Here is a 21,659-nt window from a genome sequence, read left to right as displayed (position 1 = left end):
TTTAATCTTTCAATCTTAATCTTAATGAGCGTGGATGTTTTTGGCTTTGGTCAGCCACCTTTAATCTGAACTATGGAGTGTCCAGTCCGACTCTCTAGTTGAATCCCTACGGGCTGTTCTAGTGTTTCTACGCACCGTGTTTGGTGAAGAGGCCTTTCAGCTCCTCTTCGGTACAGGTGTAGGGCAGGTTCCTGACGAAGAGGCGCCCCGACTCCGACACATCTTCCTCCTGCTCGTCCTCCTTCAGCGTCCTGGCGAAGCTCCGGTCGACCTCTGCGTCATTCTTGTTCCTCCAGACCTTCTTGCCCACTGATGAACTGACGCGGAACAGCTCGATGTAGCGCCCGCCTGAAAACACAACAGTGAGCCGAACCATATCTTAACCCTTTCACTGAGACAATACAGAAGGTTAACCCTTTCACTGCCACGTGACAAAGTTTTAACCCTTTCACTGCCACATGACAAAGTGTTAACCCTTTCACTACCACACTACAGAAGGCTAACATTGTGGTAGTGAAAGGGTTAATCAGCGAGGAGGACCCCTAACGACACTCTGAGGCCGGTTCTCCTTCCCAGCCCTTCCCAGAGACAGTCGCATTTCTCTCCTCTCCCCAGGCTCCTCAAGGCCGTTCCTACCGCCGCCTCTACTGCTCCATGGAGCCCGACGCTGCTATGCTCTGCTTCGTGCCGGTTGCCGGACTATACTCAAATCAACTCTAAATGGATCTAATCAGTGGATTGCATATTTTCTTCAAGAAGCAGAATAAGGCTAACCCTCTCTGCCTATTGGGACATCATAATCGGGCTACCAACTTGAAGACGTGGTCATTTTTGGATTATCGAAGCTTTTGGACTGCAATAAGAAGATTTTGGATCTGTTTACCGCGCACAGGACCTACCAAAATGAACTGATTAAGACACTTGGACACTTGGACTAATAATGCATTCAGTCATTTGGACGGAGTTGTTAAAACTCACTCCACTCAAATCAATAGAGTTATATTTCACTCTATTCAAATCAAATTTAAAGTGACGTGGCTGGGATAAATATGCCAGTCACTCAGCCAAAACAAATTCCTGGACCAAGGTCGAACCAGAGAGCTGCTGGAGTCGAAGGCCCTCTGGGAGATAAGAGTGGCAAGCGGCTTCCCCCCACTCCCAATCCCTACCCAATCCCCCCTCCCGCGTGTACGCCTGGCGCCTATGACGGCAGCCAACTAGTACGCATGCTGGAGGGGGGGGCCTAAGACTGTTTCATCACCAAAGTCCTATCCCCCAGTCCATGCCCCCTCCCTCTGGACAATCTTTTCCGCCCTCCCTCCCGCCACCTGGCGCGACGACACTTTGTTTCAGACACTTTGTTGTTGTTGCAGCCGACTATCGCATATGGCGTCTCAGGCATTCTGTAGATGACATGTGTCAACAAATGTACATGTCTGTGTGAATTTATGTTGTGCCGTTGTTACTGTAAAAATGTAATGATTGTGATATGTTGTTATTAATGAGACGATGAGCTGTATGTGTGTGTCACTGGAATTTCCCCAAGGGGATTAATAAAGGAATATCTTATCTTATCTTATTAGGTACATGAGTAAAATCCAGGGTTTTAGCCCATCTGTGAAGATGAATGGCAGGGTATCTGCGGGTTTCAACAAGTTAAATGTTTTAAGTTAAGTTTAAGGTTTTAAGACCTTTGTAATACCACTTAGAGCAAAATGTAATACCAATTTCACGACCATACTAGTAAAAAAACAAACAAACACACAGCGACACTGAACCAGCGGCTGCACTTGTGCAACAGTTTACATTTGTGCACGTTCTATAACAGTTTACATTTGTGCACGTTCTATACAAGCTCTCGCCAGACGCACCAAGCTCCCAGTAGCCCCACAAAAAACAACAACTTCAATACAAAAACATTTAATATATTTATATTATTTCATCTCCCGAAAACGTAATACTTGTGCAAATGAAATTTAAGACTTTTTTTAATAACCTTTAAGGCCTTAAATTGAGAATTATGAATTGAATACTTTTAAATACCCTGCAGATACCCTGGAATGAGCAGTGCATGCTGTAGATGGCACTCTGCTGCATGCCATCTCTGTACTAGGTTGATATTTGCCTGTTCGTGGCCTGCTAGTCTCACACATAGGCACACCTCCCATTTGATAGGTCAAATGGGTGGGGGGGGGGGACACAAGATAGGGGAGGGGGGTGTCTTTACATGAGTTGGGGGTCAATATATTATTCCACAGTTAGTCCCTCTTTCTCTTTATAATGTGGGTGAGATCAATATATGATATACCAGGATTATTTGGAACAAGTAAAATAATGAAAAGTGAATAGACATGGTAAAAGAATGAGATCGCTGTAATCCATTGGTTATCAGATAATGAATGAATAGAAAACAAATAAAATAATGAACATTTGGCCAATGTGATCTATTGGTTTACCGGATTAATGAATGAAAGTCAATTCAACTCCTTAATCTGGTGGTTTGAAATAACAGCTTAAAATAGAAATATTTACATATGTGATTCATGACTTGCTTGACTGGATTACGGTCAGTGTGTTATTTTGGTATCACAGATGTGGGAATATCACCCTTTTCTTTTATTATTAATAATAATCTGAGTTAACCCCTCAAATGCCTATATTAACACTTTGAATGCTACTCACGGCTTTTCTCGGTTTTACCCCCCGCGGGTTGAATGCCCATCACGAGAATATTCGTTTTATTCGTTTTTTTATTTTTATTAGCGATCTGAAATCATATTGCATCAACCGAGCCTACCGTTGGAGATCCAGTCACCCCAGGCTCTCAGATGTGAAAAAAGCGCCCCCTATCGTCTCCCAGATGGTAAATCACCCTTTTGGATTGGACTCAATGAAAGTGAATGGGAGAAAGGATTTCTGACTCCACATTTTACTTCTCACTCACGCAGCCGGCATCGACCGGCATCACTCCGGAGCCTGAAGAGCAGCGGGGATTATGTGTTCTACTGTATACACGGTTGATCAATACAATGATCGATTTTTTCGAATGGTGATCAGGAATTGGAATAATCCATTTGGATACCATCTGATCTCAGGTAAGGAATCTATGTTATCAGTCTTAGGATAATCAGACTCGTTTTCACGGATATATAAGCGTTTCCCCTATATGTGATATAGCTGTTTTGACTGTAAAAGCCATCAGGAAATAAGAGCAGCGATTATCAGCGCGCGCCACGAGCGTGCGTGCGCACACATATACTAACGATTATCTAGCGTTTATTTGAAAACGATTCATAAATAGGCAGACAAATGACAACGTTCTAGAATATTCCAGTAAAAGGCGATTGTCATAGAATGGGTTGTTTTTTCCACGAAAACGAGTGATTTTCAAAATGCTATCAAACGGAAATGAAGCGATAAAAAAACAATCTGCTTTGACAATGTTGACTGGAAAATTAGTCTTTGATAAGCGACGGGCAAATTAGACACATAGCTATAATTTAAAACATAGATTAGGCGATATTAACGTTAACATTGGAGTGGATTTGGGCATTCAAGGGGGTAAAAAGGAAAACACGGACTGGCTCTCAAAGTGTAAATGAGTGGTCCTCTCCTCAACTCTGATATCAAACAACAAACAACATAAACTATAGCTGTGCAAATATCTTGGCTTACCTCCAGTCATTCATGCTGTGAATCAGACATTTAGGTGTTAGCTATGTGTCTTCATGATAATATCAATGGGAGCTAAGATCATGGTCGCATATACAGACATAGTAATACTCAGAGTGCACAGGGTAAAAAAAACTAAATCGTGTGCATAATTATCAGGAACAGGGTTTACAAATAGGCATTAACCTAGTGGCTAATGTAGAAGGACTTCCGGAGCACGACATGTGAGGTCGTGCAGCCAGAAGCTCAGCAAACAACTATCATAATTTAAGTTAATCTACCATGTGATTGAATCAAACCTACGCTTAATTTTTATATATAACATTTTCCACCACTCGGCGAATCGAATTTAATCAGTTTATACACTAAACGGCGATGCCTCGTGGTGGTGGGAGACGAAAAGGTGCCCAAGCTCAAGTTATAGACGCTGACGATAGCCGTGAGTCACCTGAAGATGACGCACTTTCCTCTGGGTCTGACACTACCCAAGGGCCGCCTGAGATTGACTCGAGGTCTGTGGATAAGATTATGTCGGCTATTGAAACCCTGGGAGCAAAAATGGATACACAGACGGCCACTATCCATAAAGAAATAGCTTCGATCCGCCAAGAGCTACATACGACCGTCAGCGCTCTACAGTCTGCTAACTTGCATAATGCTAAACGCATTGACGACATAGAGGGAAATGCTACAGAATGCAGCTCATCTATCATGGCTCTGGAAACTATAGTTGGACGGCTACAGTCGGATATGCGCACTTTGAAGGACAAATGTTTGGACTTGGAAGGCCGCAGCCGGCGCCAGAACATTCGCCTGATTGGAATTGAGGAGGGCAGCGAACAAGATGGGGATCCACGACAATTCTGTGCAGCTGTGCTGAAGGAGATTTTGGACCTCGAGGATACTCCACGGTTGGACCGTGGTCACCGCACACTGGCACAGAAGCCACGGGATGGAGAGAAACCCAGGCCGCTTATAATGCGGATACACCATGGAGACGTCAAAGATCACATCCTCCGACTCTCAAATCAGAAGAAACAACTATTCTACAAGGGGAAGCGGGTATTTATCTTTCCCGACTACGCACCGGAGATTGCCAGGAAGCGGGCCGCCTTCACAGCGGTGAAGCGCCTTCTTTATGAATATGACAAGCCATACATCAAATTCGGCCTCCGCTTCCCTGCCATACTCCGGATCACATTCAACGGAGTGGAGAAATCATTCGAGGACCCCGATCTGGCCATGTCCTACGTGAAAGAGAAGATTCGATCAACACCATGACATGAGTATGGTCAGGTAAAGGCTGTATAAGCCACAATTTTGTTTCAAACTTGAGAGGCTATTGACTGTAGATGATTCAGAGCCTAATTTTCACCTAAGTTGTACCATATTCAGCGTCCAGCAGATGGACCCAGACGCTCATTTTTGGAATTGATTTACAGACCAGACAATGAAGTCCATTCCTTTCTCTCTTTTTTTCTCAGTTCCCATCTTACGCCCTAAGCATCGGCCCCTACTAAGTTTTATAACGTGGGATTATTTGTGAACACAAAAAGACACTGAACATTGAAATGCCTTATCTGTTAATATTACTATTAGGCTTGACAAATGAAAGGACACTGAACATTGAAATGCCTTCTCTGTTAATATTACTATTAGGCTTGACAAATGAAAGGACACTGAACATTGAAATGCCTTCTCTGTTAATAGGCCTGACAAATGAAAGGACACTGAACATTGAAATGCCTTCTCTGTTAATATTACTATAAATCTGTATATTATATATAGACTATAGATTTAGAGGAAAAAATTGAAGAACATTTTTTTATTAAAAAGGGAGAAGGGAGGGGGGGGGGGTCCTTTTACTGCCCCCTCTTCTCTCTCTGTTTCCCTACCTCTCTTTCTGTAGGTTTTTTTTTCTTTTTTTAAATTTTTATCCTCTCTTTTTCAAACTCCATGCTTCATGTATTATGGCAACTGGGGTTATTCGTTAATATAAAATACCACGGTAGTGACCAAAAATATATTTCCTGGTACCTTGACAAAGCATGGTACTGTAGGTTGCCTGCACTTCAATAGGGATATACCCTTTTCTTTTGTATTATTGTTATTTACTTAGCTATGGGTTGGTTTAGATTAGCCAGAAAAAACCCTAGCTAGTTGGGCCAATTGCCCTGGGGACTATGCACTTCGAATGGGGTAGTGCTGGAGGGTGGGGGGTTAATGTGGATTTTGTGTTAAATGTTGTATTTTTGCTTACTCTGTTTTACCTTTTCACACCACTTATTAATACTAGTTTACATTTTTTCTTTGTAGTTTGTATTTATCAAAGTCTCAGAGTCCACTTGATATTACACTTGATAGGAGCCATGTTCCATCACCTACAGATGCTCCATCCGTTTAGCATGAACTCATTGGGCTGTTATGGCTAATCATACGGGGACCCCCCTGATCGGGAACAGGTGTTTGACAAATTTTACTAACTGGAACGTGAAGGGACTGAACAACCCTATTAAACGCACTAGGGTACTTACCCACCTCAAGCTTCTGAAAACGGACATAGCCTTCCTCACTGAGACGCATATACGGACTTGCGACAATACTAATCTGAAACGGGGTTGGGTTGGGCAGGTATTTCAGTCAAGCTATCAGAGTAGGGCCAGGGGTGCAGCGATTCTAATTCGAAAATCAATTCCGTTTGTAGCATCCAAAACTATTTTTGATCCTAATGGGCGCTTTGTTATTGTTGTTGGTAAGCTCTATCAGACGCTTGTGATACTCGACCAATTCGTCATCTATACCACACATAGACACCCACCAACTGATCCTGTCCGGGGATTTTAACTGTGTGGTTGACCCTATACTGGACAGATCCTCTAGGAGAGCTGCCAACTCTAAAACATCTGAGCACTTAACCCATTCTTCGCCAATCACGTGTTAAGGCGGGTTTCTCCGCCATGCGTTGTCTGCCAATAACTCCGTAAGGCGTTTTTGAGATCAATATTTCATATTTTCGTTATGGTATACATATTTCACCCACGGAGTCTTGGGTGATGCCATCTGAGCCATCACAACTCTGCAACGCTTCAATACCGCCACCGGGTGGCCGATCGGCGAGTTGCCAAATAATTGAGTTGCTCAATAATCAACATGCTTTGGACGTGTATTAGTAATATACAAACCGGAAATGGATCGCATCGATCAACATCCCATAATTGGGGACTTCAAGATGGCGGCGTGCAGTAGACAACTCGCACCACATGCTCCCGGTAATAATTTACTAAACTATCTGACAACACAGCTTAAATCCGAATACCCCCCGAGAAAAGCGAAGGGGAAAACAGTTTCAAGACTACTCTATTGAGAAAATGAAATGGAAAACTCTGAGTCGGAAGGAAAAGGCGATGGAGAGTCGGAGATAAATAGGCGCTCCACTAGGCACAGACAGACCCATGTACCGGAGGCTTTGGGCCTAGGAGCGATTAGCAAGAAGCTAACGGCGGTAGACACCAGGACACAGATGGCTAGTAGGGCTGAAATAAGAGCTGGCAAAGAGGTACGCAAGGAAGAGATAGCAGCGGGTGTGGAGACTGGAGAGAGAAGGAAAAACGGCTATGACAATGGAAAACATGCGCTCGCTATTGAGAGAGCTCTTGTCAGAAGAAGCCGAGAAGAGAAACCAGCAAACAATGGAGGCCATGCGCGCACTGTTGAAAGAAGAAGCGAAAAGGAGGGACCAGCAGTTAATGGGGGAATTTGCACAGTTGGAGGAAAAGCTGGAGAAACAAAACAAAACTTTATTGGCAAGTTGGGAAAGAAAGATAAAAGACAGGGTGGATGGAAAGATGGAGGCATGTGAAGCTACCGTGGCTAACCTAGAAGCGAGGATGAAGGAACAGGAGACGATACACGGAAAGAGAGGCCTCGTTGGATAACAGAGCTACGGACCTGGATCGTTGGGAGAGGGAATGCCAGAGGCTCCGAACTGACAGTAAGGAGATGGGAGAGAATATGGAAAATATGATCAACTATGCTAAACGGAAGAATCTGAGAGTGATCGGCATACCAGAGGAACAAGACCCGAAAGGACAGAGAGGAACAATGACGGAATACTACTCGGGGGGCTAGCGGGGGTAGGAGTCTTCACTAAAAATCCCAGGCTGGAAGCGGCGTACAGAGGGGCTCCCGCAAGAAGGAAAAAGAGAGGCGAAAACGGAACCGGGAGGCCACTCATAGTGGTATTCTCCAACCAACGGGACAAAAAAACCATGCTAGACATCGCAAAAAAGAAGCGAGTTTTGACACACGAAGGATTACAAGTGAGGATATACCAAGACCTCGCCCCGTCCCTGGTCAAGAAGCGGGAGGAATACAGGGAAGTGAGAGACTACTGCTTTCAGGGGAAAGGACAGACAGGCTTTGTGAGAGGAGCCATTCTGAAGGTGATGTGGGAAGGAAGAACTACTTTGTGTGATACTCCGGAAAAAGCACGACGAGACTGTGGTATGACGGTGGGGACAGACCCAACGCGACTGAGACAGACACTTGCGGGGCAAGGACCAGAAGAAGAGCAACAGGAGAGACCGCCACAGGTGGATGACACGGGTAGCTAAGAATGGTATATAGAAGGGAGGGGAGGGGGGGAAGGGAAATAATCTATAAAATCGGGCAATTTCAATGGTTCAATATATAGGCTGTACAGGTACGGAGACACTATGGATTGTAATTTCTGATTGAATTCTCTAGGAGACATGCCCCCATTCTTGAAATGCAAGGGAAAAGGCTTGTATATATATGGCAGGCCCCCCTTCTTGCCGGATAATTGATATGAATATAAGATATATATAGGGGGGCTTTATGTAGGAATAAGAGGTTCAAGGACCCAACTTAAAAGTGGGAAGGGGGGGGGAAGGGGAGAATGGATACTATGGAAAAGGGACATTTCTATTTTTCAATATGTGGAATGTTCAGTTATAGTTAAGTAGTTATAGTTAGTTAAGGGCACTATGGAGAGACAGAGGGCCAAACATAGACAGAAGGAGGAGTGGTTAGCTAGGAATGGGGAAGGAAGGGAAAATGTATATTTCATAAAGGCACTGCAATTTTTGGTTTAGATAGGGGAAACTAATAGAGGGAAAAATGTATAGGGTATAAGGTCTGGCAACCTCTACCGTTCAGTATAGGTACTGGACACACACAGACCGGTAAACGGGATAGTTATATAGGGACACTACGGAGAGGTCAAGGACCCAACATAGGCGTGAGGAGGAGTGGATAGTTAGGATTTGGGGAGGAAGGGGAAGGGTATAATACATAAAGGTGCAGCAAGTTCTGATTTAACTCTACAAAAGATACCCCCCTTCTTAACGGGTAAAGGGTATAGCTTAGAGGTTTTCGTAGGTGATATCCCCTTTCTTAACAGGTATTGGATATGGTCGATGCCCGGTTGGTGGCGGATTTGGTTTTGTTTCAATGGTTTTGTTTCAATGTTTCAATGTTTTAAGGTGATAGAGATCCAGGAGTTTAGAGGCTGAAATAGAGGGTTCCTCGAGATGGTTACGAGAGGAGGAAGGGGGGGGGGGGAGTAGGGATACAGGATCAAGTTGAAGATAGTTTAGTCAAGTTGGACTTTAAATAGCAGAAATGAGAAAAAGGGAGCATGTGGTTAGAGCATACTAGGAGGGAAGAGCGGCAGGAAAGGGAGAAAGGCAGGTAAGATGCATCCTGTCAAAAGGAAGCAGGAAAGGACCTGTAGGAAGTCGGAAAAGAGGAGGGTCAGAGGTCGGTGCCCAATAGGGGGGGACGTTAGCTTTATATGTGGGGTTTGGGGGTACTTGTGTTTTTTCTCTTTTTTTATTTATTATTACAGGACACTTCGGCTGGATCACCACATCACAAAACATAGAGGAGAGAGGGGGGAGGAGGGCAAGAAGAGAATGGGAAAGATAGGACATAAGGATGAGTAGGAACGAAATAAAATATATGAGCTGGAACGTGAGGGGGATGAGCCACATTATTAAGCTAAAACAGATTCTAGGGAAGATAAAACGATCAGGAGCAAAAATAGTTTATTTACAGGAAACACACAGCACTGGGAAAGATCTCAAGAGGGTTGAGAATAGATGGAAGGGACAGGTATACTCGGCACCATTCAACTCACAAGCTAGAGGAGTAATGATACTAATAGACAAGTCGATACTTGTCTATATTTACTTTAAGAAATAAAATTGTAGACCCGGGAGGGAGATTTATAATATTAAGCGGTACTATAGTCTCCACGCAGGTGAACCTAGTAAATATATATGGACCAAACAATGATGATCCGCTGTTTTTTCAAGAACTGTTTATGAAAATGGCAACTCTCACGGGCCAGTTCATCATGGGGGGAGACTTTAACTGCGTGAGGAGGCCGGAAATAGATAAATCAGGGGGAGTGGATACCTCCCACGGAAGAACAAGGAAAGTGATAGATACGTTTATGAGAGACCTCGACTTGGTTGAGATATGGAGAAAACTAAACCCAGGCAAGAGGGAATATTCGTGCGCTTAAAAATTACTAAGTAGGCCATCGTTCTCTAGAATAGACAATTTTTTTGTTTCGACAAGCTTGATATCTAAATTTACAGGAAGTGAATATGACAGTAGATTACTGTCTGACCATTCTCCGATGACGTTAACTATGAACATGCCGGAAATAGCGTAGGCACCCCCTAGATTCAGACTCCAAACCAAGTGGCTCAACAACCCGAAATGTATGACTTTTATAGATGAAAAAATAGACATATACTTCTCCATAAATACAGACCAGACAAGTGCAACGATGAGATGGGAGGCATTTAAGGCGTATATAAGGGGAGAGATGATAAGCTATACTAAACATAAGGAACACTATAAGCAAATGGAGGACATAGAAAGACGGGTAAAAGAAGTGGAAGAACAGCTATATAGGGGGGGAAGACCCAGCAAAACAGAAAGAACCAAGGGTATTAAAGGCCCAGTACAAGCATCTATCCACTACAAAGATAACATCGGACTTACAGTGGCTAAAACAATCATACTACGACCAAGGGGAAAAAGCAGGCAAGATACTGGCATGGAGAATTAGAAAGGCACAAACGGAAAGGATGATAAATATGATCAAATTGGGGAATGGGGTGGAAACGAATGACTCAATAGAAATAAATAACGCCTTTAAAGAATATTATGAAAAATTATATAACATTTCTCACTCACCATTGTATTTTATATGAAAATAATCGTAAGTAGGTGAATTCTACACATCTGACAACGCCATCTGACAATATCATAATGATGTGTTTTCTATATTATATCCACAATCATTCATCTAAAAAATTGTATGGGCGTAAATACATGTTAAGATATTCAAAATCGTCACAGCAGTATAGTTTGTTTATACTTCAGAAGTGATGTACAGTGACGAGTGAATCTGGTAGTTGGTTGTTAAAAATGCGAAATAACATAATAACGTTACAGCGTACAGTTTCTAGTTCAGTCAGCAGCCTCCACTGATGTTATGACGTTACGAAATAACATTATACATTATGCTCCGCGCTTCAATTATACATTATGCTCCGCGCTTCATTCATTCATTAATTTCATAATCAGTCAGCAGCCTGCGTCCTCCACTGATGTTATGACGTTACAAACGCCGCGAAATAACATTATACATTATGCTCCGTGCTTCATTCATTCATTTCATAATCAGTCAGCAGCCTCAGCAGCCTGCGTCCTCCACTGATGTTATGACGTTACAAACGCCGCGAAATAACATTATGCTTCATTCATTCATTTCATAATCAGTCAGCAGCCTGCGTCCTCCACTGATGGATTTGATTTGGGACCGCTGCCGCTTCCCCCACTGATGGATTTCATTTGGGACCGCTGCCGCTTGCCTGCCGCGTTCGCGGCAAAAGGGGGCGGGGGGTCGTGGCCAATCAGAGAAAAGCTGAACACAAGTTGGTTGCCTTTAATATTCACGCGAGAGGGACATGGGGGTAGAAATAGCAGAAGAGGACTGGGAACAAGCATGTGAGATGTCACAGACACTTTCAATCAATACCAGATGTAAACTCCTACAATATAAGTGGATACATAGAGTATATATGACACCAGAGAAATTACACAAGTTTTATCCTGTGATCCCGGATGAATGTACTAGGTGTGGGGTAGAGATAGGGACCCTATACCACTGTATGTGGGAATGTGAGAAGATACAGGAATATTGGAAGGAGATATTGGAACTCATATCGGAGATGACACAGATAGAAATCCCGACCGATCCTAAGTTATGTATACTACACTTATACCCGGAGAAGTTCCCAGCTTATATTAGAAAGAGGAAATTGATAAATTTTTTGTTTGTTACAGACCAAGAGAGTGATAGCTTTGAACTGGAAGGAGATACAGAGACCAGGAGCAGTGGTTAAAGGAAGTGTCAGAAAACTTAGCAATGGAGAAACTAACATACATACAGAAGGGAAAAACAGAGCAGTTTGAAAGGACATGGACATCGTTTATACACTTCCTGGAAAGTGTAAGAATCTAAAGGAGAGGGATAGGAAACATGAAAGGTAAGGGAGAGGAAAGGGAAAATGGGAGAAAGGTTTAGGGGAAGAAAAAAAAATAAAGAAGAAAAGTGGATGGAGGTAGAGAAGCCGAAGGACAGTTGTTTATTTTTATCTTTATTTGTTTTTTTTTATTCATTTTATGTTATTTTATTAGTGTATCTTGTATTGTATTTTTATATTGGTTTATTTTTTATTTTTATTTTTGTGCTGATATTTCCGTGATTTCTTATAGGTAATTTAAAGGAGAGCTATTTTGCTGTTTCTTTCACGGTGTGGGAACTTTTACACAGTTCCTGTGAGTCTATGGAACACCTCTGAAGGTTCTATATTTCTAATCAGGTACTGAAAAGCAGCAGTGTTCTACCTCAGGATCTTGGGACATTTTAAGGCTGGGCTCGTACCACTGTGTGGCCTGGGGCCAAATGCCACACCGACTGCCACATTATTAGGTGGTTGAGGAATCTTGGACATTGAGAGTCGGAGACGTGGAGCCTGTAGATATGAATCCACATAGCTGGGGGACGGTACTGGACACTGAGGAAGGCCATTTATAAAATAGTTCCCCTTTAACGATTAACAATTAAGCAATAACAATAATTGTTTCTATGGTAATATGTCTGCGGAAAGGTCAATTGTGTTGTAATTAGGGAAGGGAGGGGATTGAAGGGTGTCTTTTTTATTTTTGTCATGTGCTGTTGTTTGTATATATGTATGTTTGTGTAAAAGAAAAAATGTACAATAAAAACGTTTAAAAAAGAAAATCCCATAATTGGGATCTGTTTGTTCCACTCTCATCGCCCAACGCTACGAGGAGACTGGGGTGAGTTTCAGCGTTTTTCTTTACCATTTTCGATACAAACTGCTCTGATCAATATATCACCCATACTACATAAATCATTTAATGTCGGTCATTGAATTATAAACGACCCCCCCCTCCGTTCACCCGCAGATGACCCCATTTCATTTATTTTCAAATGTTGTTTTGCCGGACAATGGTAAATGTAGCCAAACTAACACTGTGGTTTGAAATAAAACGATTGAATCCAGTCATGACGTTTAGGACCATGTACAGTTGAAATTTTTAATATAACGTTGATCGGTATCAAACTGCATTTGATCATCTAATATATGCATTTATGCCTATATCTCACGTTCTATGAAATACTGCAGAAAACAATAAAAACATATTTATACTCTAGACCAGTGTTTCTCAACTGGTGGGTCGCGACCCAAAAGTGGGTCGCGGAGCCATTTTATTTATTTTTATTTTTTTTCTCACTACCTATCATTATGAAAGTGGCTTCTCAGCTCTGGTCCAGCTGAAGACAAAGCGGAGGAACAAATTGGACATTGAGCATGACCTCAGAGTTGCTTTGTCTACCATCACCCCAGACTTTGAGACTCTTGTCAGGAGCAAACAACATCCCCAGTTATCCCATTAGTTCCCTGCATGTTAAGCTAAGAAGTCTGCTAAGAAGGATATATTATTTATTATTATTATTATTATTATTATTATTATTATTATTATTATTATTATTATTATTATTATTATTATTATTTAATTTCATTGGTTTTTTTAGCCCTAGTTGCACTTTTGTTGCAACCCCAGTTGTTATCCCATTAGTTCCCCCAAACTTAGGTCTGTTATGTTAAGCTAAGAAATCTGCTAAGAAGCATATTATTATTATTATATTTTTTATCCACTTTTTCTCCCATTTTTCTATATTTTCTCCCATCCCAATTTCGTATCATCCAATTCAACCCTCCCCTGTCACGAACGCTGTTTCTTGCCTCCCACAAGCCGGCTGCAATGTGGACATAGCACAAGTCCCCTCCGGTACTTGAGGTAACAGCAGTCGCATCTTTTAACCTGCGCAGCTCGATCTCTCAGTGGCGAGGAGAAACGCGTGGGAGGCTCACACTTCCTGATTCTACTGCGCAGGCGCACCAACCGACCTGTAGGAGTCGCTGTCCACAACGCCCGATCCCCACCCATCAGTTTCCCACCCCCTAATACGGCCAATGTGTATTAGTATGAACGACCAGCTAAACTGAAAGCAATGTGGAGCGCTGGGCCCCCCAGTTATCCCATTAGTTCCCCCAAATTTAGGTCTGTTATGTTAAGCTAAGAAATCTGCTAAGAAGCATATATTATTTATTATTATTTTATTTCATTGGGTTTTTAGCAATAGTTGCACTTTTGTTGCACTTTTTTGTGTTTATTTCATATTTTGAAAGATTGCGTATTACTGCAATTATTATTTTTTTACATAAATCATAGTGGTTAAAAATGTTGAGTCGCGACTTAATGACTAAGGAAAATGTTGGGTCCCGAGGCTAGACCAGTTGAGAACCACTGCTCTAGACGGTATTTTAGTATGAATGTGTGAATGAAAAAGTAAAACGTTCCTACATCCTGAACGATAGATAATTGATGTTGAATGGGCCATAGTAATGTCAATTTAGCAATACAATTTAAAGTTATAGCCCTGCAAAGAAGGTGAACATCTCCATAGACTTATAGCGCTGGCAGAGAGGGTACAATGATGGGTACAATGCCCGGCAGAGAATGGGTTAAAGGGCTTTTTGGAGGCGTGTGCTATGTCAGACCCCTGGCGATTTCTATACCCAACTAAGAGAGAATATTCTTTCTTCTCACCCGTCCACCATACCTTCTCGCGAATAGATTACTTTTTCTTGGACAAAACCTTACTCCCCTTGGTGCAGTCATGTGTCTAATAGTATAGTAATTTCTGACCACGCCCCTGTAACATTAGCATTAGCCTTCCCCAACCATAAGCCAAATAGATCCCCTTGGAGGCTTAACTCACTTCTATTGTCAGAGGAGGCTTTCATTTCTTTCATTAATTCACAGAATTTTTTTTAGAAACCAATTTAAAGGGGAACTATTTTACTATTTCTTTCACTATTTGGGCACTTTTACACAATTCCTGTGAGTTTATGGAACACCTCTGTAATTATTTTTTTATTTTATTCATTGTTTTGTATTTCTAATCAAGTCCTCAAAAACAGCATTTTTCTACCTGAAGATCTTAAGCTGTTTTGAGGCTGGGCTCCTAAACCACTGTGTGGCCTTCGAAGCATCTGGGACATTAACATGCAGCGGTGTCTATCTGACATCACAAATCATCACATTTTCAGATGACTCAGTTCAGTGAGGGTGAATATTGTGAGAGGAGAATTGGAAGAATGCGCCAATATGAGAATTAGAGACATAGATCATATTAATATAAGTCCACATAGCTAGGAAACAATGCTAAACACTGAAAAAGGCCATTTATAAGATAGTTCCCCTTTAAATAATGAAACCTCCCCTTCTTTGATTTGGGAGACCATTAAAGCCTACCTGAGGGGTCAGATCATTTCCTACAGTGCCTTTACTTATAAAGCACGAGTAGAAAGACAATCGCAACTCCTAAAACTGATCTTGAACGCAGACAGAGCTTATGCTTCTATCCCAACTCCAGAGCTTTATAAAGAACGGCTGTTACATCAGACAGAGTTTGATACACTCTCAACTGGGTAGGCAGAACGTGCTCTTCTGAAGGCTAGGCACATCTCTTATGAACAGGGGGAGAAACCGAGTAGAGCCCTCGCACATAGTTTGAGACAAGCATTTGCCACTCATGTCATTGACCAAATTGACTCTCCGACTGGCTTAAAGACTGACCCCTCAGGTATTAATGAACAATTTCATCATTTCTATTCTAATCTATATGAAACTGAACATCCAACTGAATCGGCCCTGATGGACACTTTCTTTGAAGGACTAGACATACCCACCGTTGGTGAGGACTCAAGAGAGACCCTAGATAACTCCATTACATTAGATGAAATAAATAATGCGGTTATGTGTATGCAAAGTGGTAAGTGGACAAGATGGTTTTCCAACGGAGTTTTACAAAAAGTTGTCCCCTAAATTGAATCCCTTACTTGCAGCCGTTTTTGATGATAGTTTAACTCAGTCAAGCCTACCCCCAACCCTCTGCCAGGCGTCAATCTCCGTGCTCTTAAAGAAAGGTAAAGATCCTCTTAGTTGCTCCTCATATCGTCCAATAAGTTTGCTCAACGTCGATGTTAAGATCTTAGCTAAGGTGCTAGCTCTCCGCCTAGAATCTGTTTTGCCATCTATTATCAATTTGGACCAAACGGGCTTCATCAGAAACAGACACTCCTTCTTCAATATTAGACGTGCATTTAATATCCTGTACACAGAGACTTCAACACAGCGCCCAGAGGTACTCATGTCCCTGGACGCTGAGAAAGCCTTCGATCGTGTGGAATGGGGCTATCTGTTTTACGCACTCCGGCGGTTCGGCTTCAGTGACGTTTTTATCTCCTGGGTCAGACTGTTATACACCGACCCCGTGGCCTCAGTTAGAACAAATAATGTACATTCAACATATTTCCCCCTTCAGCGCGGGACGAGACAGGGATGCCCTCTATCCCCACTGCTTTTTGCCCTGGCTATGGAACCTCTGGCAATGTCCGTTCGACAATGCCCAGATATTAAAGGAATAGTTAGAGCGACACGGGAGCACAAAATCTCCTTATACGCTGACGATGTACTCCTCTATATATCTGATCCTCTTTTGTCTATCCCACATATCCTTGACACACTCAGGACATTCGGTGAATTCTCAGGGTATAAACTCAACCTTGATAAAAGTGAACTTGTACCCATTAACAATGTGGCCAGCCAGGTTTATTTGAATTCTTTGGCCTTTAAGATCACAAACGATAGATTTACCTATCTGGGTATATCTCTCACAAAGTCCCACTCCCAATTACTAAAGGCCAACTTTACACCGCTCCTGGACCGAACACGCCAAGATCTTATACGTTGGTCCACCATGCCCCTATCTTTAGTTGGGAGAATTAATATAATTAAGATGAGCATTCTTCCAAAGTTTTTATACCTCTTCCAATGTGTCCCGATCTTCCTCACCAAAATCTTCTTTACAAAACTTAACAGCCTAATTTCAACATTTATTTGGAACAACAAACCACCCAGAATCCGGAAAATATTTTTACAAAGACTGAAAATGGGTGGGGGTTTGGCCCTACCAAACTTCCAAATATATTATTGGGCCGCGAATATTAGAAGTTTACTGTTCTGGCTACATGATACATCTGCCCCGGACGCTCCTGCCTGATTACACATCGAAGCTAGTTCTACTGCCCGCATTTCACTCTCCGCTCTTTTGTGCTCTTCAATTCCCCTGCAATCTCCCCAGTCCTGTCTAAATCCTGTAGTGTTACACTCCCTGAAAATTTGGTCCCAATTTAGAAAAAGTTATGGTTTAATCTCTATGTCTACTTATGCTCCAATTGCAGCGAATCACCTGTTTCCGGCCTCCCTCCTAGATAACGTATTTGATCAGTGGTTCAAAAAGGGAGTTTTGAACACGAGACTGCTCTATGAAAGCAACATATTTATGTAATTTGAACAAATTAAGAACAAGTATGATTTGCCATCACAACACTTCTTTCGTTACCTACAAGTTAGAAACTTTATACGTAGTCAATCCACTACATTTCCATCCCTGCCTCCAGATACATCACTGGACTCAATCCTGGAGATAAAACCTGAGCTCAAGGGAACTATGTCTAAGCTTTATATGAACATATTCAAGATGGAGGACTTGTCACTTTCAATAATAAAGGGGCACTGGGAAAGGGACTTTGAAATAGACATATCAGAAGAGGTGTGGTCAAGAATACTAAAAAAATTTCACGCTTCATCTATCTGTGCGAGACACAGGCTTATTCAATTTAAGATTGTACATCGGCTACATATATCCAAACTCAAACTGTCAAAAATGTTCCCTGAGGTTAGTCCTACTTGTAACAGATGCAAACAAGCCCCGGCCGGTCTGTATCACACATTTTGGTCATGTCCTAGCCTAGCAGACTTCTGGTCGTCCATATTTAAGCTCTACTCAGACCTGGCAGGTCGGGTACTGGAACCGTGTCACTTCCTGTTTTTTTTTTGTGTCCTTTCCGACGACTTACATCTACCAAAAGCACAACTGAACTGCATCGCTTACTCCTCCCTTCTAGCAAGACGTCTCATTCTTATGAACTGGAAAGATGAACATCCTCCCTCATTTGGCAGGTGGATTTGCGATGTAATGTAGCATTTAAAAGTTGAAAAGATTAAATATACTTTACGGGGATCAAGTGGGAAATTTGATGAGGTGTGGCAACCCTTTATCTCGTATGTGGAACGGTTGACTACGTCTCTCACCTCCTGAAACAAGGACACTGTATAGCAGGGGTCTCAAACTCGCGGCCCGCGGGCCATTTGCGGCCCGCAGGATGATATTTTGCAGCCCCCTACTTGACATCAAAGTTTAGTGTTAGTGCGGCCCGCGCGCAACCTTTTGCCGAGTCATTGTGCGAGTTGGGCGTTTTATTTATTTTATCACTTGTAGGCTACCATAGCGCAGGCTCATGGCAGCAACGTTAGTGGTTGAAACGTGATTCCGGAGTGATACCAAGTGGAAGGAAATATATCCTTTTTTTGATCCACTTTTTCTCCCATTTTCTATATTTTCTCCCATCCCAATTTCGTATCATCCAATTCAACCCTCCCCTGTCACGGACGCTGTTTCTTGCCTCCCACAAGCCGGCTGCAATGTGGACTAAGTCATACATAGCACAAGTCCCCTCCGGTACTTGAGGTAACAGCAGTCGCATCTTTTCACCTGCGCAGCTCGATCTCTCAGTGGCGAGGAGTAACGCGTGGGAGGCTCACGCTGCCCCCGACACTTCCTGATTCTACTGCGCAGGCGCACCAACCGACCTGTAGGAGTCGCTGTCCACAATGCCCGATCCCCACCCATCAGTTTCCCACCCCCTAATACGGCCAATGTGTATTAGTACGGACGACCAGCTAAACTGAAAGCAAATGTGGAGCGCTGGGCTCGAACTGACGAGCCCAGCGTCTCCAGCATTTTGTGGCGAGCGCCTTGCCCACTACGCCACGTAGCCGCCCTTGGAAGGAAATATATCCTGTCATCAGTGCGTATAGCAGGTATCCTCGAAATTCTCCGCTGCAAGCTCCTGTCCGGCTGCACTGCTCCAACTGTCTGTGTCTGTCTACTGCTTTGGTCCAATCATTTCAGCGTCCCGTCAGCATTCCCCCCCCCCCCACCCACAGTCTGCGAATCAGAGGCAGAGTAGGGCGGGTCTTCACGGAATGCGTGTTGTCTCTTTCAGCGGGTCCGAGTCAGAGCGAGAGTTGACAGCGCATCGACAGGTAGTCTAATCTGCAGGTACTGTAGCTAGTAGCATAGTTTTGCCAGCAGGCAGCTAGTAGAAAAATATGGCATGTTCAACCAGTAAAATAAAAGTCAACAGTGAAAATCGCTACAATTCAAAGGTGAATGGACTGAAAAATATGAGTTCATCCTCCTTCCAACCAGCACAATGTGCCAAGAAACGGTAGCTCTTGTGAAGAGTGGCAATTTGAAATGCAATTTGAAACGCCAATACGAAACAAAACAGTTATTTTGATGCAACCTTTCAGCACTAAGAACCACAAAAATAAATGGAATGAAATCATCATATCAAGCTGCAAGCAGAATTATTGTTAAAGTTATGTCACAACGATAAAAAGCAACCAAATCCTCACTCAGTGGCATGGGTGTTGGCTAAACACAAGAAGCCATTCTCTGATGCATACATAATAAAATAATGTATGACTGAAGTGATGGAGACCATGTTTGAAGGCAAACAAAAGCAAATCCTCCTCAGATAGCACAGCAACCAGAATAACTGAAATACTGGCTGATGATTTCATTAAACAGCTTTGTGATAGAATAAAAAAAATGCAGTGCATTTCCATAGCTGTGGATGAGTCCACTGACACCACTGAGAATGCTCAGTTGCTGGTGTTTGTGAGGTTTTATGATGAGGCAAAGGGGTAGTTTGTTGATGTATTAATACATTTTTGGAATACTTGAAACCCTTTTTTTGTGGAATATTTGATGCGGCCCAGCCTCACCCAGACTCTACCTCCAGCGGCCCCCAGGTAAATTGAGTTTGAGACCCCTGCTGTATAGGAACGACTCTGTAACACGAAATACTCTTGAGAACTTTTTTTTTTTTTATTATTCATATATATATATATATATATATATATATATATATATATATATATATTATTTTTATTATATATAATAATATATATATATTATTATTATATATTATGTTTATATTATTATTATATATTATTATTATTATTATTATTATTATATATTTCTTTCTACATATTTTTTGGTGTTGGTCTGTTTTTTTTTTATTTTTTTGTCTTGTTTTGTCGATAAGTGTATGTATGTCACGTTCGTATTGTCTACTGTAATGTCTAAAAAAACGAATAAAAATATCAAATATAAAAAAACGAGTGCCTAATGTATAAAAACATTTAAAATCGTTAACATAGTGGTTTATATAAAAAAAACTGATTATGATAACCGTTATGCATTGTTTTTTTTTTATCTTTCCCCCCCTCCTTTTTCCTCCGATTTTCTCCCATCCCAATGTTAGTCGTTATGCCAATTCCCAATCCCCTTCCTGGTCGCTGCGCACTTACCCCCCACAGTCGGTCTGGGAGAGTGGAGGCTATCACGCGCTTCCTCCGACACACGTCTAGCCAATCAACCGCTTCTTTTCACCTGGCAGCGCGGACTCTCACTGAGAGGGTGTAACGTGTGGAAGGATCACACTACCCCCCTTAGATCCTATCCGCGCTGAGCAGGCGCCCCGACCGAACTGTAGGAGTCGCTGTTTACAACGACCCGGACCCACCCCGCCAGCTTTCCCACCCTCTAATACAGCCAATTGTATTAGTGTGAACGGCCAGCCAAGCTGGTGACAACGCCGGAGCTGTGAGCTGGATTCGAACAGGCGAATCCAGCGTCTCCGGTGTTGGTGACGAACGCAATCTCCGCTACGCCACCTGACCGCCCCGTTATGCATTGTTCTAGTATATTGTTGTGGTGCATTTTATTTAACAAAACTTGGTGTCTTCATTCATGAGACAACAAACCAACTGGTTCTGCCCTGTTTAACAATATAATTTGGCAATTTAAGGTTATTCACATGTGATGCAATGTGACTCTGACTGATCATTCCTTCCTTTAGCAATACATTTTTGCTTGTTATTGTAAAATTGGTTAATGCAATCTTACTGATTGTATTTCATCATATTCTTAGTTCAGAAACAGAGTCCATTCTCTTCGGATCAAATAACAAACTCAGCAAGGCCGACGGCTTCTCAGTTACAGTGGGTGACAATATTGTCACAAGGAAAGATGAAATTACATACCTAGGTTCCATCCTAGAGGCAAATCTTTCCTGTGACAAAATGGC

General features: G+C 42.4%; 1 protein-coding gene across 1 annotated transcript in view; it reads right to left on the bottom strand.

Annotated features, from left to right (window-relative positions):
* Positions 1-21,659, bottom strand: part of rbm19 (RNA binding motif protein 19) — an 88,502-nt gene that overhangs the window by 40,448 nt on the left and 26,395 nt on the right. The window contains exon 11 of the mRNA XM_084322628.1: positions 136-348. Within this exon, the coding sequence (XP_084178754.1) occupies positions 136-348 (213 nt within the window). The remainder of the gene's footprint in view (positions 1-135; positions 349-21,659) is intronic.

Source organism: Notolepis coatsorum, assembly GCF_963971535.1.
Source record: "Notolepis coatsorum genome assembly, chromosome: 10".
Classification (NCBI taxonomy): Eukaryota; Metazoa; Chordata; class Actinopteri; order Aulopiformes; family Paralepididae; genus Notolepis; species Notolepis coatsorum.
The sequence above is the reverse complement of the archived record's forward strand: the minus strand, read 5'-3'. Positions and strand labels throughout refer to the sequence as shown.